Here is a 27,793-nt window from a genome sequence, read left to right on the forward strand (position 1 = left end):
TGTTATGGATACCCCCAAACAATGTTCCCTTTAATTCTCCATCTGATTTGCAGGTGTGTAAATGTTGGAATAATTATGTACAAACCCCGTTTCCATATGAGTTGGGAAATTGTGTTAGATGTAAATATAAACGGAATACAATGATTTGCAAATCATTTTCAACCCATATTCAATTGAATGCACTACAAAGACAACATATTTGATGTTCAAACTCATAAACTTTTTTTTTTTTTTTTTTTGCAAATAATAATTAACTTATAATTTCATGGCTGCAACACGTGCCAAAGTAGTTGGGAAAGGGAAAGGAAAAGGAAATAAGCAGGGGCGTCCATGGTAACGTTGCTTGGATGGCAACATATGTCGCTCCAAAACCTGTACGTACCTTTCAGCATTAATGGCGCCTTCACAGACGTGTAAGTTACCCATGTCTTGGGCACTAATACACCCCCATACCATCACACATGCTGGCTTTTACACTTCGCGCCTATAACAATCCGGATGGTTCTTTTCCTCTTTGGTCCGGAGGACACGACGTCCACAGTTTCCAAAAACAATTTGAAATGTGGACTCGTCAGACCACAGAACACTTTTCCACTTTGTGTCAGTCCATCTTAGATGAGCTCAGGCCCAGCGAAGCCGACGGCGTTTCTGGGTGTTGTTGATAAACGGTTTTCGCCTTGCATAGGAGAGCTTTAACTTGCACTTACAGATGTAGCGACCGACTGTAGTTACTGACAGTGGGTTTCTGAAGTGTTCCTGAGCCCATGCGGTGATATCCTTTACACACGGATGTCGCTTGTTGATGCAGTACAGCCTGAGGGATGGAAGGTCACGGGCTTAGCTGCTTACGTGCAGTGATTTCTCCAGATTCTCTGAACCCTTTGATGATATTACGGAGCGTAGATGGTGAAATCCCTAAATTCCTTGCAATAGCTGGTTGAGAAAGGTTTTTCTTAAACTGTTCAACACTTTGCTCACGCATTTGTTGACAAAGTGGTGACCCTCGCCCCATCCTTGTTTGTGAATGACTGAGCATTTCATGGAATCTACTTTTATACCCAATCATGGCACCCACCTGTTCCCAATTTACCTGTGGGATGTTCCAAATAAGTGTTTGATGAGCATTCCTCAACTTTATCAGTATTTATTGCCACCTTTCCCAACTTCTTTGTCACGTGTTGCTGGCATCAAATTCTAAAGTTAATGATTATTTGCAAAAAAAAAAAAGTTTATCAGTTTGAACATCAAATATGTTGTCTTTGTAGCATATTCAACTGAATATGGGTTGAAAATGATTTGCAAGTCATTGTATTCCGTTTATATTTACATCTAACACAATTTCCCAAACTCATATGGAAACGGGGTTTGTACAAATGTCTACATGTCTTTCCTAATAATACACCTATATTGTCGTAAAATGTCATGTTTTTGTGAAATTAATTTGTTTATGTCTCTTTTGGGGCACATCCAACAACACTGTGATATAATAATAACTGTGATACATTTGGTCACGATAACTGTGTTCATATCATTATATCCCTAAAATGGTACACGCTGCCGGCTCTTCAGGTTCGATTCCCGGCCAGCGCCCCCAGCACCCAGGCATTGGCGTTGGGACAGGTAGGGCGTAAAACCCAATTAAGGTCAACAGAGCATGTGAGTGACTTTTTACGGTGAATGAAAAATGACTTCTTCCATTTAGAAAATAAAAGCCTCCTGTTAGAATAACAACTTTGTGTTGAAATGAGTTCCAGGCAAAAAGACAAAAGGCTGTCTTTGAAACCAACCAAGAAGAAGGCTCGTAAAATTCCACTGGAACTTCAAACCCGGAGAGATGACAGGATCTGCCCAATTTCCAGACGAACTCTTTTTGAAGTATTTGACAAACTCTTTTTGAACTATTTTATGGAACTCTCTTTGAACTATTTTATGGAACTCTTGTTGAACTATTTTACGACCTCTCCTTTTGGACTGTTCGGTAACCAAAGGCAACGCTGTTTACGACCCACTTCCCTCCGGAAGCAGCTGTGGTCAGGTGGGGGGAGGAAGTCAAATAAAGAAGGAGGAGTGCAATCTTTTGGGAGAGCGTGCTGAGACATTGTAAGAGGCATACTTGCCAAACTTGAGACCTCCAATATCGGGAGGTGAGGGGTAGGGGGTGGGGGTGGGGGTGGGGGGGGGGTTTGGGGCGTGGTTATTTACAGCTAGAATTCACCAACTCGAGTATTTTATATATATTATATATATATATATATATATATATATATATATATATATATATATATATATATATATATATATATATATATATATATATATATGTATATATACATATATATATATATATATATATATATATATATATATATATATATATATATACATATATATATGTATGAAATACTTGACTTTCAGTGAATTCTAGCTATATATATATATATATATATATATATATATATATATATATATATATATATATATATATATATATATATATATATATATATATATATATATATATATATATATATATATACTTATTTTATTTACATAGAAAAAAAACAAAAACTTGAATTTCAGTGTTCCGCTGGCTATCCATTAGATGGCAGCATTGTCCTGTTTAACTTCTCCGTTCATGATGAGTATATCATTTCGGCCACCGTGTTCAATGGAGAAGTCTGACAAAAAAATTTTGTGGGAAAGCGGACGTGAGAACAGGCTGTCCCCACTTAGTCTCAGGAGCCCCCTCCAGCTCCGGCTGAATACCGGGAGTTTGTCGGGAGAAATTCTCTGCCGAAAGGTTGTCGGGAGAGGCGCTGAATACCGGGATTCTCCCGCTAAAAACGGGAGGGTTGGCAAGTATGGTAAGAGGTTACAGGTCCTCAATATATTGAGTCCAAATTGACTTCTGTCTCTGTTTAATTCTTTGCCTCTTGTCTTGTTCAATAGATGTCATCAGTGTTTGAACCTGACACCTCTCTCCAATTATCTTCGTCTTTCAATGGGCGTCCTTTTATTTAATAACCGGCTCGAATTACAACACTTCAATCATCTCTTGCCTCTAAACGTGAAAAGTTGGAGGAAAACTGAAGAACTGGATCATCGTGGTGTTCAAAACCCAGCGAACATTTTGTTCCCGTTTCGTTTCGATCCAAAGCCTTGAGGGGGAACGAGGCTGACATAAAACCGGAAAAAACCCCGGAAGAAGCTACTCAGACGTGACCGGGAGGCAAATGATCATCGGACTCGCAAACAAAAAGTGCCTCCTCACAAGGGGATCATTTTGGGGTCGCTTGACAATGAAACTGACTTCAGGCCAGCAGCTCCAACTTACCAGGAAAAAGTCGAACCTCATTTGGAATTCTACGAGTGGCTTCGTTTAATGTGTGCTTTTTTTCCCTTATGAGAGTCATTTTATTTTGTGAACGCTCCCAAAGGAACTCCGCAATCGTTTGCAACTTAGCGCTTGGAGGCAATGAAGAGCTTTTTGATACATCACCTCATTTTCGGCTGAAGCAAACACTGATGTCTTTCAATAAATGAACTTTTGAAAAGGCCTGGGGATAAGAAATCAGGACAACTAATTGTGGAGGGGGGGCGTGGCCTGCGGGCCTGCCGCGGATCGGGGTGTGCCAGGACCGGCCTCGAAGACAGGGACAGGTGAGTAGATGGCCCAGGTGGGCCTTGTTATCTAATCACCTGTTGCCTTTATTAGCAGCAGCCGGTATGAGACACAGAGTGGGAGCCAGAGAGAGACACAGACGCAGACAAATACATTTTGCTGGAAAGCAAAAACCTGGCACTATTGATGAAAATAAAACCGCGTTATACCCTGAATTCCGGGCTCTCCTGGCAGTGTGTGGTGGTCCGAAGAACCCACTAGAGGGCAACCTCTACACTAATGTTCACATTCACATGATTGTAGAGCAAATTAGGACAACTCATTCAAATCATCTAAAATACCTCAATTGTTCCCCCAAAAGTATTATCTAATAACGGGTCTTGAGCAAACCTCACATTTTGTTGAAATTGCGTGAAATAGAAAACCCAAAACCAGTGAAGTTGGCACGTGATAAATGACACTAAATAGGAGTCTTTGTTTGTTTACTTACTACTAAAAGACAAGTTGTCTAGTATGTTCACTATTTTATTTAAGGACAAAATTGCAATAATAAACAGATGTTTAATGTACCCTAAGATTTTTTTGTAAAAAAAAAAAGTCAAAGTAAAAGTTAAAGTACCACTGATAGTGTGTTAAAATTACTCTCTGCATTTGACACACCCCCTTGTTCCACCCCCCTGGGAGGTGAGGGGAGCAGTGAGCAGCAGCGGTGGCCGCGCTCGGGAATCATTTTGGTAATTTAAACCCCCAATTCCAACCCTTGATGTTGACTAAAGCCAATAATGCCATTTTTTTTTGTTAGAAAAGCATCGAAATACACTACCGTTCAAAAGTTTGGGGTCACCCAAACAATTTTGTGGAATAGCCTTCATTTCTAAGAACAAGAATAAACTGTCGAGTTTCAGATGAAAGTTATCTTTTTCTGGCCATTTTCAGCGTTTAATTGACCCCAGAAATGTGATGCTCCAGAAACTCAATCTGCTCAAAAAAAGGTCAGTTTTGTAGCTTCTGTAACGAGCTAAACTGTTTTCAGATGTGTGAACATGATTGCACAAGGGTTTTCTAATCATCAATTAGCCTTCTGAGCCAATGAGCAAACACATTGTACCATTAGAACACTGGAGTGATAGTTGCTGGAAATGGGCCTCTATACACCTATGTAGATATTGCACCAAAAACCAGACATTTGCAGCTAGAATAGTCATTTACCACATTAGCAATGTATAGAGTGTATTTCTTTAAAGTTAAGACTAGTTTAAAGTTATCTTTATTGAAAAGTACAGTGCTTTTCCTTCAAAAATAAGGACAATTCAATGTGACCCCAAACTTTTGAACGGTAGTGTACATGTTGGTATACCGGTACCAAAATGTTGGTATCGGGACAACCCTAGTCCTTATTTTTTTAAACATCAAAGGAATTTAAATGTTTTTTGGAAAATAAACACTATAAATCTGTCAGGTTCAAAAACTGATGACATCTATTAAACAAGACAAGAAGCAAGGAATTAAACAGAGACAGAATTCAATTTGGCTTAATTTGAGGAGAAACGTCCGGGCTGTACTCTTGCACAGTCTCCCACCACGCTCTGGCCAAAGATTGTACGCCTCCTCCTTTTTTTGGACTTTCCCGGACCACATGGCAACAGCTGCTTCCAAGGGGACGTGGGTCGTAAACAGCCTTGCCTTTGGTTACAGAACAGTTCGAAAGAAAAGGTCGTAAACACTTCACAGAAAAGTGCCGTAAAACAGTTCAAAGAAAGGTTCGTAAAAGAGTTCAAAAAAGCCGTGTCCGGAACTTGGGCAGATCCTGCCTTCTCTCCGCTTTGTAGTCCTTGTTCAAAGACATGTTTTTGCTTCTCGCTGGGAACTCATTGAAACACAAAGTTTTTGCGATAACTTCGATAAAATTATTCTAACAACCCTAGTCCTTTTTTTTTTGTAAACATCCAAGGATTTTAAATGTTTTTGGAAAATAAACACTTTGGTATATGGAGCAAAGTTCTCTCACCAGACACTCTGGAGGGAATCTCCTCCCAGCCCTCGTCCTGGTCTCCTCGGCTCTCCTCCTGGCTCCACACTCCCTGCTCCACCACCCGGTCCGCCTCCTTAGCGCAGGCCCTCGGTGACGTCTGGCTCTCCACCGTGTCCATGTCTCCTTCCACGCGCTCCACGCCGGCCGCCGCCGCCGCCAAGTCTTCGGAGAGCGCGTGGTGTTGCTGCCTCAGGGCCTCCATGGTCTCGGTGGACTGTTTGCGCAGGTCCTGCACCTCCGCCTGGTGGTGCCGCCATTGCTCCTGGTACAGGTGCACGTGGCCCTGGTAAACATGACAACCATCCATCAGCAGGTCATATTTTTCCATCCATTTGACGCAGATGACAGTTTCAAGATGGTCAACCGCGAGACGGCGTGACGAATTAAAATGAAAAGGACTCGCATGGAAAGGCGTAACAAAAGAAAAACCAAACAATTGAAAGATTTAACGGTGAGGACAGCAAAATAATAACATCATATTTTTAGTATTCAGAAATACACACCAAAATGATCTGTTTATTCTTCTTCTTCTCCAGAATCCCTTGACTAATTCCAAAAATTCCCAGATTTCCCAGAATTCCAGGTTCTCCGGGACATTTTTCCCATTCCAAATGACTTGGCCATTCTCCAAACTTCCATTTCCACATTTTTCAACCGATTCAAACTGTTCCACCTTCAACACATTCCGCCATCCTGGAAATTTAAAATACCCGTTTTCCACAAGTTCAAAACAATTCCCAAATTTTCCAGAATTCCAGGTTTTCCGGGACATTTTTCCCATTCAAAATGACTTGGCCATTTTCCAAACTTCCACCATTTCCACATTTTTCTACCGATTCAAACCATTCCACCATCAACACTTTCCATTATCCTGGAAATTTAAACTACCCCTTTTTTCCTAAGTTCAAAACAATTCCCAAATTTCCCAAGATTCCAGGTTCTCCGGGACATTTTTCCGTTTCAAAATGACATGGCCATTTTCCAAAACTTCCACCATTTCCAAATTTTTCAACCGATTCAAACCGTTCCACCTTCAACACATTACACCATTCTGGTAATTGAAACTACCCTTTTTCCCAAGTTCAAAACAATTACCAGATTTCCCAGAATTCCAGGATTTCCGGGACATTTTTCCCATTCAAAATGACTTGGCCATTTTCCAAACTTCCACCATTTCCACATTTTTCAACCGAATCAAACCATTCCACCTTCAACACATTCCACCATCCTGGACATTTAAACTACCATTTTTCCCAAGTTCAAAACAATTCCCATATTTCCCAGAATTCCAGGTTCTCCGGGACATTTTTCCCATTCAAAATGACTTGGCCATTTTCCAAATGTCCACCATTTCCACATTTTTCAACCGATTCAAACCATTCCACCTTCAACACATTCCACCATCCTGGAAATTTAAACCACCCCTTTTCCCAAGTTCAAAACAATTCCCAGATTTCCCAGAATTCCAGGTTCTCCGGGACATTTTCCCATTCAAAATGACTTGGCCATTTTCCAAACTTCCACAATTTCCCCATTTTTCAACCGATTCAAACCGTTCCACCTTCAACACATTCCACCATCCCGTAAATTTAAACTACCCTTTTTCCCAAGTTCAAAACAATTCTCAGATTTCCCAGAATTCCAGGTTTTCCGGGACATTATTCCCATTCAAAATGACTTGACCATTTTCCGAACTTCCACCATTTCCACATTTTTCAACCGATTCAAACCGTTCCACCTTCAACACATTCCACCATCCTGGAAATTTAAACTACCCTTTTTCCCCAAGTTCAAAACAATTCCCAGATTTCCCAGAATTCCAGGTTCTCCGGGACATTGTTCCCATTAAAAATGACTTGGCCATTTACCAAATTTCCACCATTTCCACATTTTTCAACCGATTCAAACCGTTCCACCTTCAACACATTCCACCATCCTGGAAATTTAAATTACCCTTTTTTCCCAAGTTGAAAACAATTCCCATATTTCCCACAATTCCAGGTTCTCCGGGACATTTTTCCTTTTCAAAATGACTTGGCCATTTTCGAAACTTCCACCAATTCCACATTTTTCAACCGATTCAAACCATTCCACCTTCAACACATTCCACCATCCTGGAAATTTAAACTACCCTTTTTCCCAAGTTCAAAACAATTCCCATATTTCCCACAATTCCAGGTTTCCGGGGACATTTTTCCCATTCAAAATGACTTGGCCATTTTCCAAACTTCCACCATTTCCACATTTTTCAACCGATTCAAACCATTCCACCTTCAACACATTCCACCATCCTGGAAATTTAAACTACCCCTTTCTCCCAAGTTCAAAACAATTCCCAAATTTCCCAGAATTCCAGGTTTTACGGAACATTTTTCCCATTCAGAATGACTTGGCCATTTTCCAAACTTCCACCATTTTCACATTTTTCATCCGATTCAAACCATTCCACCTTCAACACATTCCACCATAATGGAAATTTAAACTACCCTTTTTCCCCAAGTTTAAAAAAATTCCCAGATTTCTCGGAATTCCAGGTTTTCCAGGACATTTTTCCGTTTCAAAATGACTTGGCTATTTTCCAAACTTCGACCATTTCCACAGTTTTTAACCGATTTAAACAGTTCCACCGTCAACACATTCCACCATCCTGGAAATTAAAACTACCCCTTTTTACTAAGTTCAAAACAATTCCCAGATTTCTCAGAATTCCAGTTTTTCCAGAACATTTTTCCGTTTCAAAATGACATGGCCATTTTCCAAACTTCCACCATTTCCACATTTTTCAACCGATTCAAACCATTCCATCTTCAACACATTCCACCATCCTGGAAATTTAAACTACCATTTTCCCCCAAGTTCAAAACAATTCCCAGATTTCCCAGAATTCCAGGTTTTCCGGGACATTTTTCCCATTCAAAATGACTTTGCCATTTTCCCAAACTTCCACCATTTCCACATTTTTCAACCAATTCAAACTGTTCCACCTTCAACACATTCCACCATCCTGGAAAATTAAACTCCCTTTTTTCCCAAGTTCAAAACAATTCCCAGATTTCCCAGAATTCCAGGTTCTCCGGGACATTTTTCCCATTCAAAATGACTTTGCCATTTTCCAAAACTTCCACCATTTCCACATTTTTCAACCGATTCAAACTGTTCCACCTTCAACACATTCCACCATCTTGGAAATGTAAACTACCTTTTTTTCCCAAGTTCAAAACAATTCCCAGAATTCCAGGTTTACTGGGACATTTTTTACCATTCAAAATGACTTGGCCATTTTCCAAACTTCCAACATTTCCACAGTTTTCATCCGATTCAAACCATTCCACCTTCAACACATTCCACCATTTTGGAAATTTAAACTAACGTTTTTCCCAAGTTCAAAACAATTCCCAGATTTCCCAGAATTCCAGGTGATCCGGGACATTGTTCCCATTCAAAATGACTTGGCCATTTTCCAAACTTCCACCATTTCCACATTTTTCAACCGCTTCAAACCATTCCACCTTCAACACATTCCAACATCCTGGAAATTTAAAATACCCCTTTTTCCCAAGTTCAAAACAATTCCCAAATTTCCCAGAATTCCAGGTTCTCCATGACATTTTTCCCATTCAAAGTGACTTGGCCATTTTCCAAACTTCCACCATTTCCACATTTTTCACCCGATTCAAACCATTCCACCTTCAACACATTCCACCATTTTGGAAATTTAAACTACCGTTTTTCCCAAGTTCAAAACAATTCCCAGATTTCCCAGAATTCCAGGTTATCCGGGACATTTTTCCCATTCAGAATGACTTGGCCATTTTCCAAACTTCCACCATTTTCACATTTTTCATCCGATTCAAACCATTCCACCTTCAACACATTCCACCATAATGGAAATTTAAACTACCCTTTTTCCCCAAGTTTAAAAAAATTCCCAGATTTCTCGGAATTCCAGGTTTTCCAGGACATTTTTCCGTTTCAAAATGACTTGGCTATTTTCCAAACTTCGACCATTTCCACAGTTTTTAACCGATTTAAACAGTTCCACCGTCAACACATTCCACCATCCTGGAAATTAAAACTACCCCTTTTTACTAAGTTCAAAACAATTCCCAGATTTCTCAGAATTCCAGTTTTTCCAGAACATTTTTCCGTTTCAAAATGACATGGCCATTTTCCAAACTTCCACCATTTCCACATTTTTCAACCGATTCAAACCATTCCATCTTCAACACATTCCACCATCCTGGAAATTTAAACTACCATTTTCCCCCAAGTTCAAAACAATTCCCAGATTTCCCAGAATTCCAGGTTTTCCGGGACATTTTTCCCATTCAAAATGACTTTGCCATTTTCCCAAACTTCCACCATTTCCACATTTTTCAACCAATTCAAACTGTTCCACCTTCAACACATTCCACCATCCTGGAAAATTAAACTCCCTTTTTTCCCAAGTTCAAAACAATTCCCAGATTTCCCAGAATTCCAGGTTCTCCGGGACATTTTTCCCATTCAAAATGACTTTGCCATTTTCCAAAACTTCCACCATTTCCACATTTTTCAACCGATTCAAACTGTTCCACCTTCAACACATTCCACCATCTTGGAAATGTAAACTACCTTTTTTTCCCAAGTTCAAAACAATTCCCAGAATTCCAGGTTTACTGGGACATTTTTTACCATTCAAAATGACTTGGCCATTTTCCAAACTTCCAACATTTCCACAGTTTTCATCCGATTCAAACCATTCCACCTTCAACACATTCCACCATTTTGGAAATTTAAACTAACGTTTTTCCCAAGTTCAAAACAATTCCCAGATTTCCCAGAATTCCAGGTGATCCGGGACATTGTTCCCATTCAAAATGACTTGGCCATTTTCCAAACTTCCACCATTTCCACATTTTTCAACCGCTTCAAACCATTCCACCTTCAACACATTCCAACATCCTGGAAATTTAAAATACCCCTTTTTCCCAAGTTCAAAACAATTCCCAAATTTCCCAGAATTCCAGGTTCTCCATGACATTTTTCCCATTCAAAGTGACTTGGCCATTTTCCAAACTTCCACCATTTCCACATTTTTCACCCGATTCAAACCATTCCACCTTCAACACATTCCACCATTTTGGAAATTTAAACTACCGTTTTTCCCAAGTTCAAAACAATTCCCAGATTTCCCAGAATTCCAGGTTATCCGGGACATTGTCCCCATTCAAAATGACTTGGCCATTTTCCAAACTTCCACCATTTCCACATTTTTCAACCGCTTCAAACCATTCCACCTTCAACACATTCCAACATCCTGGAAATTTAAAATACCCCTTTTTCCCAAGTTCAAAACAATTCCCAAATTTCCCAGAATTCCAGGTTCTCCATGACATTTTTCCCATTCAAAGTGACTTGGCCATTTTCCAAACTTCCACCATTTCCACATTTTTCACCCGATTCAAACCATTCCACCTTCAACACATTCCACCATTTTGGAAATTTAAACTACCGTTTTTCCCAAGTTCAAAACAATTCCCAGATTTCCCAGAATTCCAGGTTATCCGGGACATTGTTCCCATTCAAAATGACTTGGCCATTTTCCAAACTTCCACCATTTCCACATTTTTCAACCGCTTCAAACCATTCCACCTTCAACACATTCCAACATACTGGAAATTTAAACTACCCTTTTTCCCCAAGTTTAAAAAAATTCCCAGATTTCTCGGAATTCCAGGTTTTCCAGGACATTTTTCCGTTTCAAAATGACTTGGCTATTTTCCAAACTTCGACCATTTCCACAGTTTTTAACCGATTTAAACAGTTCCACCATCAACACATTCCACCATCTTGGAAATTAAAACTACCCCTTTTTACTAAGTTCAAAACAATTCCCAGATTTCTCAGAATTCCTGTTTTTCCAGAACATTTTTCCGTTTCAAAATGACATGGCCATTTTCCAAACTTCCACCATTTCCACATTTTTCAACCGATTCAAACCATTCCATCTTCAACAAATTCCACCATCCTGGAAATTTAAACTACCATTTTCCCCCAAGTTCAAAACAATTCCCAGATTTCCCAGAATTCCAGGTTTTCCGGGACATTTTTCCCATTCAAAATGACTTTGCCATTTTCCAAAACTTCCACCATTTCCACATTTTTCAACCGATTCAAACTGTTCTACCTTCAACACATTCCACCATCCTGGAAATTTAAACTACCCTTTTTCCCCAAGTTCAAAACAATTCTCAGATTTCCCAGAATTCCAGGTTTTCCGGGACATTATTCCCATTCAAAATGACTTGACCATTTTCCGAACTTCCACCATTTCCACATTTTTCAACCGATTCAAACCGTTCCACCTTCAACACATTCCACCATCCTGGAAATTTAAATTACCCTTTTTCCCCAAGTTCAAAACAATTCCCAGATTTCCCAGAATTCCAGGTTCTCCGGGACATTGTTCCCATTCAAAATGACTTGGCCATTTTCCAAATTTCCACCATTTCCACATTTTTCAACCGATTCAAACCGTTCCACCTTCAACACATTCCACCATCCTGGAAATTTAAATTACCCTTTTTTCCCAAGTTGAAAACAATTCCCAGATTTCCCACAATTCCAGGTTCTCCGGGACATTTTTCCTTTTCAAAATGACTTGGCCATTATCGAAACTTCCACCAATTCCACATTTTTCAACCGATTCAAACCATTCCACCTTCAACACATTCCACCATCCTGGAAATTTAAACTACCCTTTTCCCACAAGTTCAAAACAATTCCCAGATTTCCCAGCATTTCAGGTTTTCCGGGACATTTTTCCCATTAAAAATGACTTGGCCATTTTACAAACTTCCACATTTTTCAACCGATTTAAACCGTTCCACCTTCAACACATTCCACCATCCTGGAAATTTAAACTACCCTTTTTCCCAAGTTCAAAACAATTCCCATATTTCCCACAATTCCAGGTTTCAGGGGACATTTTTCCCATTCAAAATGACTTGGCCATTTTCTAAACTTCCACCATTTCCACATTTTTCAACCGATTCAAACCATTGCACCTTCAACACATTCCACCATCCTGGAAATTTAAACTACCCCTTTCTCCCAAGTTCAAAACAATTCCCAAATTTCCCAGAATTCCAGGTTTTACGGAACATTTTTCCCACTCAGAATGACTTGGCCATTTTCCAAACTTCCACCATTTTCACATTTTTCATCCGATTCAAACCATTCCACCTTCAACACATTCCACCATAATGGAAATTTAAACTACCCTTTTCCCCCAAGTTTAAAAAAATTCCCAGATTTCTCGGAATTCCAGGTTTTCCAGGACATTTTTCCGTTTCAAAATGACTTGGCTATTTTCCAAACTTCCACCATTTCCACAGTTTTTAACCGATTTAAACAGTTCCACCTTCAACACATTCCACCATCCTGGAAATTTAAACTACCCCTTTTTACTAAGTTCAAAACAATTCCCAGATTTCTCAGAATTCCAGTTTTTCTAGAACATTTTTCCGTTTCAAAATGACATGGCCATTTTCCAAACTTCCACCATTTCCAAATTTTTCAACCGATTCAAACCATTCCATCTTCAACACATTCCACCATCCTGGAAATTTAAACTACCATTTCCCCCCAAGTTCAAAACAATTCCCAGATTTCCCAGAATTCCAGGTTCTCCGGGACATTTTCCCCATTCAAAATGACTTTGCCATTTTCCCAAACTTCCACCATTTCCACATTTTTCAACCAATTCAAACTGTTCCACCTTCAACACATTCCACCATCCTGGAAAATTAAACTCCCTTTTTTCCCAAGTTCAAAACAATTCCCAGATTTCCCAGAATTCCAGGTTCTCCGGGACATTTTTCCCATTCAAAATGACTTTGCCATTTTCCAAAACTTCCACCATTTCCACATTTTTCAACCGATTCAAACTGTTCCACCTTCAACACATTCCACCATCTTGGAAATTGAAACTACCTTTTTTTTCCCAAGTTCAAAACAATTCCCAGAATTCCAGGTTTACTGGGACATTTTTTACCATTCAAAATGACTTGGCCATTTTCCAAACTTCCAACATTTCAACAGTTTTCAATCGATTCAAACCATTCCACCTTCAACACATTCCACCATTTTGGAAATTTAAACTACCGTTTTTCCCAAGTTCAAAACAATTCCCAGATTTCCCAGAATTCCAGGTTATCCGGGACATTGTTCCCATTCAAAATGACTTGGCCATTTTCCAAACTTCCACCATTTCCACATTTTTCAACCGCTTCAAACCATTCCACCTTCAACACATTCCAACATCCTGGAAATTTAAAATACCCCTTTTTCCCAAGTTCAAAACAATTCCCAAATTTGCCAGAATTCCAGGTTCTCCATGACATTTTTCCCATTCAAAGTGACTTGGCCATTTTCCAAACTTCCACCATTTCCACATTTTTCAACCGCTTCAAACCATTCCACCTTCAACACATTCCAACATCCTGGAAATTTAAAATACCCCTTTTTCCCAAGTTCAAAACAATTCCTAAATTTCCCAGAATTCCAGGTTCTCCATGACATTTTTCCCATTCAAAGTGACTTGGCCATTTTCCAAAACTTCCACCATTTCCACATTTTTCAACCGATTCAAACGGTTCCACCTTCAACACATTCCACCATCTTGGAAATTTAAACTACCTTTTTTTCCCAAGTTCAAAACAATTCCCAGAATTCCAGGTTTACTGGGACATTTTTTACCATTCAAAATGACTTGGCCATTTTCCAAACTTCCAATATTTCCACAGTTTTCATCCGATTCAAACCATTCCACCTTCAACACATTCCACCATTTTGGAAATTTAAACTACCGTTTTTCCCAAGTTCAAAACAATTCCCAGATTTCCCAGAATTCCAGGTTATCCGGGACATTGTTCCCATTCAAAATGACTTGGCCATTTTTCAAACTTCCACCATTTCCACATTTTTCAACCGCTTCAAACCATTCCACCTTCAACACATTCCAACATCCTGGAAATTTAAAATACCCCTTTTTCCCAAGTTCAAAACAATTCCCAAATTTCCCAGAATTCCAGGTTCTCCATGACATTTTTCCCATTCAAAGTGACTTGGCCATTTTCCAAACCATTTCCACATTTTTCACCCGATTCAAACCATTCCACCTTCAATACATTCCACCAAAAATTCAAATTAATTCAAATTCTAATTGTATTTCAAATAATCAAAATAATTTTGGTAGAAGTCGACAGTTTTACGAGAATAAAGCTGTGACGTTTTAAAAAGAAAAAACAAAACACTGAAATTAAACTTGAAATATTTCAATATTAATGTATTTTTAGCCAGAGTCTTGCCCAATAGTCGTCGTGCACGTGTGCAGTGTCGAAGTAACATGGCCAACTAGTGGCCCGGCATGCATATTACACCCTTCCCACTCCTTTTTGCAGCTGTGTGCAAACAGGAAGTGTTGTTGAAGAATAGAAAGAAAAAAAGGATCATACCTCAACAGCCAACAGTCTGTTCTCCAAATAGTCCATCAGGGCCTGGTGGTAGACCTGGGCCCTACACAGGGTCCAGCCGGTGGACAGCAGCAGCAGAATCAACACCGGCTTCATTGTGCTCTCATCGGGAGTCCTTCTGGAACTTCTCGCTCCAAGCCAGTGGGATCAAGACGGAGATTTTCCGGGTCCTTGAGCCTGGTTCTCTCCTGGAATGTTTTCTCAGGGAGGAGCCTGCTGGAGGAGACCTCACACGGTCATGTTCCCCCTTCGCCTTCATTTCGTAGGAATTGAAGGGACAAGCGGTAGAAAATGGATGGATGGATGGATGACTTGCATCGCTCAGTCCACAAAAACATGTTCCTCCATATTTCCATCTTAGTGCTTTATCATTAGAATTAATATCACAAATGCAAAAGGCACCTTTTTTTCCACAGTTGCCGTATTTTTCGGACTATAAGTCGCAGTTTTTTTCACTTTTATGTGTGAAATTATTAACACATGACCGTGAAATATCAAATAATATTATTTAGCTCATTCCCGTAAGAGACTAGACGTATAAGATTTCATGGGATTTAGCGATTAGGAGTGACAGATTGTTTGGTAAACGTATAGCATGTTCTATATGTTATAGTTATTTGAATGACTCTTACCATAATATGTTACGTTAACATACCAGGCATGTTCTCAGTTGGTTATTTATGCCTCATATAACGTAGACTTATTCAGCCTGTTGTTCACTATTCTTTATTTATTTTAAATTGCCTTTCAAATGTCTATTCTTGGTGTTGGCTTTCATCAAATAAATTTTCCCCAAAAATGCGGCTTATACTCCAGTGCGACTTATGTATGTTTTTTTTCCTTCTTTATTATGGATTTTCGGCCGGAGCGACTTATAGTCCGAAAAATACGGTAAAAACGATAAAGGGACAGCAAGTGTAACATAAATCTAATGATCAAATACAAACTTGGATCATTCTCAACATACTAGGGTTGTCCCGATACCAATATTTTGATACCAAAATGTATTTTGATACTTCTCTAAATAAAGGGGACCACAACAAATGACATTATTGCCTTTATTTTAACAAAAAATCTCTATTTTGTCAACATTATAAAGCAGTGGTCCCCAACCTTTTTGTAGCTGGGGACCGGTCAATAATTGAAAATTTGTCCCACGGGGGGTGGAATTTTTTTTTTTTTTTTTTTTTTTTTTTTTTTCATAAAGAAATACAATCATGTGTGCTTACGGACTGTATCCCTGCAGACTGTATTGATCTATATTGATATATAATGTATATATTGTGCTTTTTATTTTGATTAATTAAGAAAAAAAAAAACTTTTTTTTTTTTTTTTTTTTTTTAATTTCTTGCGCGGCCCGGTACCAATCGGTGGTTGGGGACCACTGTTATAAAGGACAAACTGTAAAAATGGATGATTTAATCCACTTGTTCATTTACTGTTAATATCTGCTTATTCTCCGTTTCAACATGTTCTATCTACACTTCTGTTAAAATGTAATAATCACTTTTTCACTTCTGTTTTAAATAATGAAATACTACTGAATGGAAACAACTTGCAGGAAAAGTGTGTGTCTTCGATGTTTCTTTGGTCGACAGTTCTCAAGTGTCCTTAATGCAAACCTCACCTCCCGTGTGGCCAACAGGGAATGTCAAAGCAGCCGCATTTCCGTATTTTACCAGTTGGGTGCAAAAATCATGTCATCGTAATCACTCATTTCAGGTGAATGCCAGCCACACCCACAATCTGGTTCAACTTGTGTTTGTTTTGCGAGAATACCACGTTTGCTTCCTTATGGTTACCAAACACTAATTATGACGTAACGCAACTTGGAATCAAAACGACACAATAGTCACCCGACCGGAAAAACTACGAATCTGTGAAAATTGTAATGTTTGCAACGTCCTCAAGGTAACATTTTTCGAAACAAAAATATAACAAGGACACCACCTTGTTACCATTAGTGGTTTAATAGAACACATTTGCCTGACAATCGTCTGTATTTTTCACGTTTACAAAGTTGATTAAAAAATAAAATGATTGACAGCTGTCACTCATACAACAGCAGTCCAAGAGAAGCAACGAGCAATTTGCAGTCATGTTGTTGTTATGGTAAACTAGAAGAGGTAATTCTTGAAGGAATTGCGTGTGAATGCTCCAATGCTGAAGTTGAACTGAAATGCTGACAGAATGTAGTATAAATGTACGAATAGTTGGAATGGTTTGAATGTTGAAGAGTTTGAATTTCCAGGAAAACCGGAATTTGGTTTGGAACTTGGGAAAGTGTTGGTTTGAATGTCCAGGATGAGTGGAATGTGTTGATGTTGGAACGGTTTGAATAGGTTGAACAATGTGAGAATTGTGCAACTTGGAACAATGTCCCATTCATTTCAATGAGAAATGTCCTTGAAATTTGGGAATTTGGGGAAAAGCAGGGTTTTTTTTGGAAAATTATTAAGAGCATGAATGTCCTGAATGAGCTGAATTGGTTGGTGTTGGAATTGTTTAAATCGGGTAAGAGATGTTGAAGTAGTAACAGTTTTTAATTGAGAAATTCCTGGAATTTCGGGAAAACCGGGAATTTTTATAGTTCCTTAACCAACTTGGTTTTTGTCCTGAATATGAGGAGTGTTTTGATGGGTTGAAAAATGTGAAAGAAGTAGTCGAAATTAAGGGTGGAAATAGGTTACCAAAAAACAGGAATTCCTGGAAATTTGTTGAATGTGGAAATATGGTAGTTTGAATACCCAAGATGAGTTGAATGTGTTGAAGGTGGAATGGAATATCCAAGATGAGTTGAATGTGTTGAAGGTGGAATGGTTTGAATGTTGAAGAGTTTGAATTTCCAGGAAAACCGGAATTTGGTTTGGAACTTGGGAAAGTGTTCGTTTGAATGTCCAGGATGAGTTGAATGTGTTGATGTTGGAATGATTTAAATAGGTTGAAAAATGTGGGAATTGTGCAACTTGCAAAGATGTCCCATTCATTTCAATGGGAAATTCCCGGAAATTTGGAAATTTTGGGGAAAGCGGGATTTTATCGAAAATGATTAGGAGCATGAATGTCCTGAATGAGCTGAATTGGTTGGTGTTGGAATTGTTTAAATCGGCCAAGAAATGTTGAAGTAGTAACAGTTTTTCAATTGAGAAATGGTATTACGGTAAAAGCGGGAATTTTTTTGAAAATGATATAAAACTTGAATGTTCTGAATGAGTGGTTGGTGTTGGAATTTTTCAAATCGGTCCAGAAATGTTGGAAAAGTACCATGAGAAATGGTATTAAGGAGTTCCTGGAATTTCGGTAAAACCGGGAATTTTTGCAGTCCTGATTAAGAGGAATGCTTTGACGGTGCAACGGTTGAAATGGGTTGAAAAATGTGAAAGGAGTAACTATCCAAATGTTGAAGAGTTTGAATTTCCAGGAAAACCGGAATTTGGTTTGGAACTTGGGAAAATGTTCGTTTGAATGTCCAGGATGAGTGGAATGTGTTGACGTTGGAATGGTTTGAATAGGAAAAATGTGGGAATTGTGCAACTTGGAAAAATGTCCCATTCATTTCAATGAGAACTTCCCGGAAATTTGGAAATTTTGGGGAAAAGCGGGATTTTATCCAAAATGATTGGATGAGTGGAATGTGTTGAAGGGGTTTGAATAGATTGAAAAATGTGGAAATGGTGAATGTTTGAACAAATGGCCAATTAATTTTAAATGGGAAAAATAACCTGGAAAACTGGGAATTCTGGGAAATCTGGATATTTGTCAAGGGAAAGCCCGCCATTTCCCGATTAGGCTGAATAGGTTGAAAAATGTGGGAATTGTGCAATTTGCAAAAATGTCCCAATCATTTCAATGGGAACTTCCTGGAAATTTGGAAATTTTGGGAAAAGCTGGATTTTATTGAAAATGATTAGCAGCATGAATGTCCTGAATGAGCTGAATTGGTTGGGGTTGGAATTGTTTAAATCGGTCAAGAAATGATGAAGTAGTAACAGTTTTTCAATTGAGAAATGGTATGACGGGATTTCTGTAAAAGCAGGAATTTTTGGGAAAATGGTATAAAACTTGAATGTTCTGAATAAGTTAAATTGGTTGGTGTTGGAATTTTTCAAATTGGTCCAGAAATGTTGAAGTATTAACATGAGAAATGGTATTAAGGAATTCCTGGAATTTCAGGAAAACCGGGAATTTTTGCAGTCCTGATTAAGAGGAATGTTTTGATGGTGCAACGGTTGAAATGGGTTGAAAAATGTGGAAGGAGTAACTATCCAAATGTTGAAGAGTTTGAATTTCCAGGAAAACCGGAATTTGGTTTGGAACTTTGGGAAAGTGTTCGTGTGAATGTCCAGGATGAGTGGAATGTGTTGATGTTAGGTTGACAAATGTGGAAATGGTGAATGTTTGGAAAAAATGGCCAATTAATTCTGAATGGGAAAAATGTCCTGGAAAACTGGGAAATCTGGGAGATCTGGGAATTTGTCAAGGGAAAGCCCGCCATTCCCCGTTTAAGGCTGAATAGGTTGAAAAATGTGGGAATTGTGCAACTTGGAAAGATGTCCCATTCATTTCAATGGGAACTTCCTGGAAATTTGAGAATTTTGGGAAAAGCCGGATTTTATTGAGTATGATTAAAAGCATGAATGTCCTGAATGAGCTGACTTGGTTGGTGTTGGAATTCTTTAAATCGGTCAAGAAATGTTGAAGTAGTAACAGTTTTTAATTGAGAAATGGTATGACGAGATTTCGGTAAAAGCGGGAATTTTTTCATTAAAAAAACAACTTTGTGTTTTTGTCCTGATTAAGAGGAATGTTTTGACGGTGGAACGGTTGAAATGGGTTGAAAAATGTGGAAGGAGTAGTCGACAGAAAAAAGGGTGGAAATAGGGCTTTGGAAAACCAGGAATTTTGGAAAATCCTGGAATTTTTTTTTACTTAGAAAAAGGGTACTTTGAATGTCCAGGATGAGTGGAATGTGTTGATGTTGGAATGGTTTGAATGGGTTGAAAAATGTGGGAATTGTGCAACTTGCAAAAATGTCCCATTCATTTCAATGGGAACTTCCTGGAAATTTGGAAATTTGGGGAAAAGCGGGATTTTATTGAAAATGATTAAGAGCATGAATGTCCTGAATGAGCTGAATTGGTTGGTGTTGGAATTGTTTAAATCGGGCAAGAAATGTTGAAGTAGTAACAGTTTTTAATTGAGAAATTTCTGGAATTTCGGGAAAACCGGGAATTTTTATAGTTCCTTAACCAACTTGGTTTTTGTCCTGAATATGAGGAGTGTTTTGATGAGTTGAAAAATGTGAAAGAAGTAGTCAAAATTAAGGGTCGAAATAGGTTACCAAAAAACAGGAATTCCTGGAAATTTGTTGAATGTGGAAATATGGTAGTTTGAATATCCAAGATGAGTTGAATGTGTTGAAGGTGGAATGGAATATCCAAGATGAGTTGAATGTGTTGAAGGTGGAATGGTTTGAATGTTGAAGAGTTTGAATTTCCAGGAAAACCGGAATTTGGTTTGGAACTTGGGAAAGTGTTCGTTTGAATGTCCAGAATGAGTTGAATGTGATGATGTTGGAATGGTTTGAATAGGTTGAAAAATGTGGGAATTGTGCAACTTGCAAAGATGTCCCATTCATTTCAATGGGAAATTCCCGGAAATTTGGAAATTTTGGGGAAAGCGGGATTTTATCGAAAATGATTAGAAGCATGAATGTCCTGAATGAGCTGAATTGGTTGGTGTTGGAATTGTTTAAATCGGCCAAGAAATGTTGAAGTAGTAACAGTTTTTCAATTGAGAAATGGTATTACGGTAAAAGCGGGAATTTTTTTGAAAATGATATAAAACTTGAATGTTCTGAATGAGTGGTTGGTGTTGGAATTTTTAAAATCGGTCCAGAAATGTTGGAGTAGTACCATGAGAAATGGTATTAAGGAGTTCCTGGAATTTCGGGAAAACCGGGAATTTTTGCAGTCCTGATTAAGAGGAATGTTTTGACGGTGCAACGGTTGAAATGGGTTGAAAAATGTGGAAGGAGTAACTATCCAAATGTTGAAGAGTTTGAATTTCCAGGAAAACCGGAATTTGATTTGGAACTTGGGAAAGTGTTTGTTTGAATGTCCAGGATGAGTGGAATGTGTTGATGTTGGAATGGTTTGAATAGGTTGAAAAATGTGGGAATTGTGCAACTTGGAAAAATGTCTCATTCATTTCAATGGGAACTTCCTGGAAATTTGAGAATTTTGGGAAACCCCGGATTTAATTGAATATGATTAGGAGCATGAATGTCCTGAATGAGCTGAATTGGTTGGTGTTGGAATCGTTTAAATCGGTCAAGAAATGTTGAAGTAGTAACAGTTTTTCAATTGAGAAATGGTATTACGGGATTTCGGTAAAAGCGGGAATTTTTTTGAAAATGGTATAAAACTTTAATTTTCTAAATAAAAATTATTAGGAGCCTGAATGTCCTGGATGAGCTGAATTGGTTGGCGTTGGAATTTTTCAAATCGGTCCAGAAGTGGTAAGATGAGAAATGGTATTAAGGAGTTCCTGGAATTTCGGGAAAACCGGGAAGTTTTGCATTAAAAAAAAACTTTGTGTTTTTGTCCTGATTAAGAGGAATGTTTTGACGGTGGAACGGTTGAAATGGGTTGAAAAATGTGGAAGGAGTAGTCGACAGAAAAAAGGGTGGAAATAGGGCTTTGGAAAACCAGGAATTCGGGAAAATTCTGGAATTTTTTTTTAACTTAGAAAAAGGTTGATTTTAATGTCCAGGATGAGTGGAATGTGTTGATGTTGGAATTGTTTGAATGGGTTGAAAAATGTGGGAATTGTGCAACTTGCAAAAATGTCCCATTCATTTCAATGGGAACTTCCTGGAATTTAGGAAATTTGGGGGAAATTCAGGATTGTCCTGAATGAGCTGAATTGGTTGGTGTTGGAATCATTTAAATCGGTCAAGAAATGTTGAAGTAGTAACCGTTTTTCAATTTAGAAATGGTATGACGGGATTTCGGTAAAAGCGGGAATTTTTTTGAAAATGGTATAACACTTGAATGTTCTAAATGAGTTAAATTGGTTGGTGTTGGAATTTTTCAAATCGGTCCAGAAATGTTGAAGTGGTAACATGAGAAATGGTATTAAAGAGTTCCTGGAATTTCGGGAAAACCGGGAATTTTTGCAATTCCCAATAATTCCCGCTTTTACCGAAATCCCGTCATACCATTTCTCAATTGAAAAACTGTTACTACTTCAACATTTCTTGACCGATTCAAACGATTCTAACACCAACCAATTCAGCTCATTCAGGACATTCATGCTATTAATCATTTTCAATAAAATCCAGCTTTTCCCCAAATTCCCTACTTTCCAGGAAAGTTCCCATTGAAATGAATGGGACATTTTTGCAAGTTGCACAATTCCCACATTTTTCAACCTGTTCAGCCTAATCGGGGAATGGCGGGCTTTCCCTTGACAAATTCCCAGATTTACCAGATTTACCCCAGGACAACATTTTTTTTCCAGGATTTTCCAGAATTCCTGGTTTTCCACCCTTTTTTCTGTCGACTACTCCTTCCACATTTTTCAACCCCATTTTAACCATTCCACCGTCAAAACAGAGTTCTTTTTTTAATTACAAAAATTCCCGGTTTTCCCGAAATTCCAGGAACTCCTTAATACCATTTCTCATGTTACTACTTCAACATTTCTGGACCGATTTGAAAAATTACAACACCAACCAATTTAATTCATTTAGAACATTCAAGTGTTATACCATTTTCCCAAAAATTCCCGCTTTTACCGAAATCCCGTCATACCATTTGTCAATTGAAAAACTGTTACCACTTCAACATTTCTTGACCGATTTAAACGATTCCAACACCAACCAATTCAGATCATTCAGGACATTCATGCTATTAATTATTTTCAATAAAATCCAGCTTTTCCCCAAATTCCCTACTTTCCAGGAAAGTTCCCATTGAAATGAATGGGACATTTTTGCAAATTGCACAATTCCCACATTTTTCAACCTATTCAGCCTTAAACGGGGAATGGCGGGCGTTCCCTTGACAAATTCCCAGATTTCCCAGTTTTCCGGGACATTTTCCCCATTCAGAATTAATCGGCCATTTTTTCCAAACAATCACCATTTCCACATTTTTCAACCTATTCAAACCCCTTCAACACACTCCACTCATCCTGGACATTCAAAGTACCCTTTTTCTAAGTTAAAACATTTTTTCCAGGATTTTCCAGAATTCCTGGTTTTCCAAAGCCCTATTTCCACCCTTTTTTTCTGTCGACTACTCCTTCCACATTTTTCAACCCCATTTTAACCATTCCACCGTCAAAACATTCCTCTTAATCAGGACAAAAAAACAGTTGTTTTTTTAATCACAAAAATTCCCGGTTTTCCCGGAATTCCAGGAACTCCTTAATACCATTTCTCATGTTACTACTTCAACATTTCTGGACCGATTTGAAAAATTCCAACACCAATCGTTTAGAACATTCAAGTGTTATACCATTTTCCCAAAAATTCCCGCTTTTACCGAAATCCTGTCATACCATTTCTCAATTGAAAAACTGTTACCACTTCAACATTTCTTGACCGATTTAAACGATTCCAACACCAACCAAGGCAGTTCATTCAGGATATTCATGCTCCTAATCATTGTAAATAAAATACCGCTTTTCCCCAAATTTTCAAAATTCCGGGAAGTTCCTATTGAAATGAATGGGCCATTTTTGAAAGTTGCACAATTCCCACATTTTTCAACCTATTCAGCCTAATCGGGAAATGGCAGGCTTTCCCTTGACAAATTCCCAGATTTATCCGTTTTCCAGGACAACATTTTTTTCCCAGGATTTTCCAGAATTCCTGGTTTTCCAAAGCCCTATTTCCACCCTTTTTTTCTGTCGACTACTCCTTCCACATTTTTCAACCCCATTTTAACCGTTCCACCGTCAAAACATTCCTCTTAATCAGGACAAAAACACAAAGTTGATTTTTGGAATGCAAAAAAAAAATCCCGGTTTTCCCGAAATTCCAGGAACTCCTTAGTCATGAAAATAAAGAAAAACACATTGAAATGAGAAGGTGTTTCCAAACTTTTGGCCTGGACTGTATATAAAATATGTATTTCTGTTTCTGGTCATAACATCGAAAAAATTTGAAAAAGTGGAATGGATCTTTTTAAAAGCACTGTTAATAATTAATGTATGAAGTATCAAAATGCATATGGAATTTGTGTCTGACCCTGCAGACCAATGGCAAGAAAGTGCTGATCATTACCCCAAGTACTAGATTACCTTTTGTTAAGAAAAAAAAAAAAGAAAAAAAAAAAATTACTCCTGATTGTATTTTGGCAGGGGTTCTAGTTTTTTTTAAGACGTTTGCTTCCTGGTGGCAGAAGGCGTGTTGTCGCCTATTTAACATTCCAGCTGGCTTCAAATCAAAAGCAGTCGTGGCCGACAGCGTCGTGGAAAGGTAAGAAACTTTGCATCTCTTCTTACTGGCATGTCAAGTTTGTTTGTTTTGGTACTCTTTCATGCAGTCAGGATTGAGGCTAAATGTGATTTTGGGATGTTGGCATTGACGTGCGGGGAGATTCATGCCAGGTGAGGCAATGAAGCAATTAGCTTGTTTGACTTTAAATTCATATAAGCTAAAAAAAAAAAACTAACAAACAGAACGTCCAAAAAAATAACTCATCACCCTCATTTGGGCAAAAATCTTCATTAGTGACTTTTTGTATGAATTATGTCAACTGTGATGTATTTGTAAACACTTTATGTATCACTCATTATTTATTATTCCAACTCATCTTTGTTTTTTGTAACATGCTAACTGAATACGTGTACTTGTGTGCTTACGTCCTCATATTTCTGCACAACAACTAAGATATGGTAACACTGGTGAGCAGTAGAAAATATATTTTGCTTTATTCATTATTGACATTTCTTATGTTGAATATTTTTTAAATAAAATTTCCAGTTCATTTTCTCATCTATTATTACACCCGAAAAAAAAGTTGGTTTCTTTTACTCTTTTCAAAGTCTGTTTAAGACTTGAACGCAACACCCGATATACCTGTAATAACTCCGGATCGGTGGTTCTCAATTATTTTCTGTCACGCCCCCCCTCTCTGAGACAAAAATAACCGTTCAAACAACCAGACAATATTTCCTCATTCATTTCCTCATTACCTGTAAACCTGAAGGGTTATGTATGAATATTATTTTTATTTCCCGGTTGAGCCTGTTGATTCATTTAGGAAGTACTGCCACCTAGCGAGAGCCTTGTGTATTGTTCACCTTGTGTATTGTTCAAGAATGAAAAAAAAGAATAATATTGGATGTCCCTTACCTCTTTAGACTCACTACAGCGTCTCAGGGTTGTGCCTCGTATACAACCAACAGGCCTCGAATTTTTACTTTTTAAGGTCAAGGCAAGTGTTGCCTTAAAGGAGGCCTCATATAATAGGGCACCGAAGCATATATATATATATATATATATATATATATATATATATATATATATATATATATATATATATATATATATATATATATATGTATATATATATATATATATATATATATATATATATATATATATATATATATATATATATATATATATATATATATATGTATGTATGTATGTATGTATGTATGTATGTATGTATGTATGTATATATATATAAATATATATATATATATATATATATATATATATATATATATATATATATATATATACATACATATATATATATGTATATATATATATATATAAATATATATATATATATATATATATATATATATATATATGTATACATACATATATATATATATATATATATATATATATATACATATATATATATACATATATATATATATATATATATATATATATATATATATATATATATATATATATATATGTATATATATATGTGTATATATATATATTTATATATATATATATATATATACATATATATATATATATATATATATATATATATATATATATATATATATATATATATATATATATATATATATATATATATATATATATATATATATATACATATATATATATATATATACATACATACATACATACATACATATATATATATATATATATATATATATATATATATATATATATATATATATATATATATATATATATATATATATATATACATATGAACTGTTTTTTATTCATTATTAATATCAACTTGTCAGCTTTTTGTCATTAATGATGCCTTTATCACTATTTTTACATTTTGACAGAGGGAGGGTTTTTTTAATATTATTTATTGATTTTTTTTAGGTAATGTACATTTATGACATTAAACCAAGCGCTCGGCTCCGTTTACTCTGAGGGGAAATCTCTGCAGCAAAGTCCGTGTAGTTAGTCCGCCATGATTATCAAGCCAAACGACGCTAGTGCGCATGCGCCTGAGTTTGTGTTGCCTAAAATGCATTAATAAATGACTGTACTACTCACCGTCGGGAATTTTATCGCAAATGATCATTATACCGTTTATCGCTACATCCCTCGTCCATTAACAAGTAAAAAGCCAAGGGCGGTCACGGCATGTTCTTGCCGCCGATGTTGGTCAATTTTTTAGGGCATTACGGCAAGTCACAAGGGCGGTTGTGACTTTTGCCGCAGTTGCCGTGGTTAAATTGGAGCCCTGAACCAAGTGCTCTCAGGACGGAGTGTTGTGCACTTAAGACTGATGAACTGATCTCAGATCTCTGACTAGATTTGATCAGGAAAAATGCAACATTCGCCATCCTTACTGAGCAATGTGGTAAACGGCACAGAAATGACATGCATAACACAGCTTAATGGACAAATATTAATACTTATCATTTTATTTGTGATGTTCTGCTTCACTTGCCTCACCTGACCGCACGCTCGTTTGCAAATCCAAAATACAGCAAATAATATGTAACTACTTGTCTATCATTGCACAGATGGCATCGGAGCTTTGTGTGTTGTTCCTCCTTTGTGGGATCAGTGGACTGTTGACTGGAGCAGCTGGTCAAACTGCAGATCCAGCAGAGGTATATTTACTAATATTATACATATACAGCAGAGGTATATTTACTAATATTATACATATACAGCAGAGGTATATTTACTAATATTATACATATACAGCAGAAGTATATTTACTAATATTATACATATACAGCAGAAGTATATTTACTAATATTATACATATACAGCAGAAGTATATTTACTAATATTATACATATACAGCAGAAGTATATTTACTAATATTATACATATACAGCAGAGGTATATTTACTAATATTATACATATACAGCAGAAGTATATTTACTAATATTATACATATACAGCAGAGGTATATTTACTAATATTATACATATACAGCAGAGGTATATTTACTAATATTATACATATACAGCAGAAGTATATTTACTAATATTATACATATACAGCAGAAGTATATTTACTAATATTATACATATACAGCAGAGGTATATTTACTAATATTATACATATACAGCAGAGGTATATTTACTAATATTATACATATACATCAATACTGTCCCA

At 37.2% G+C, this 27,793-nt stretch overlaps 1 protein-coding gene across 1 annotated transcript in view; it reads right to left on the bottom strand.

Annotated features, from left to right (window-relative positions):
• olfml3a (olfactomedin-like 3a) overlaps positions 1-15,298 on the bottom strand; it is a 16,520-nt gene extending 1,222 nt beyond the window's left edge. Inside the window, exons 1-2 of the mRNA XM_062052575.1 lie at positions 15,155-15,298; positions 5,631-5,937 (exon numbers count right to left, since the gene is read on the bottom strand). Of these exons, the coding sequence (XP_061908559.1) occupies positions 5,631-5,937; positions 15,155-15,268 (421 nt within the window). The 5' untranslated portion in view covers positions 15,269-15,298. The remainder of the gene's footprint in view (positions 1-5,630; positions 5,938-15,154) is intronic.
• Positions 15,299-27,793: the final 12,495 nt, after the last annotated feature.

The sequence above is a fragment of the Entelurus aequoreus genome, linkage group LG07 (genome assembly GCF_033978785.1).
Source record: "Entelurus aequoreus isolate RoL-2023_Sb linkage group LG07, RoL_Eaeq_v1.1, whole genome shotgun sequence".
Lineage (NCBI taxonomy): Eukaryota > Metazoa > Chordata > Actinopteri > Syngnathiformes > Syngnathidae > Entelurus > Entelurus aequoreus.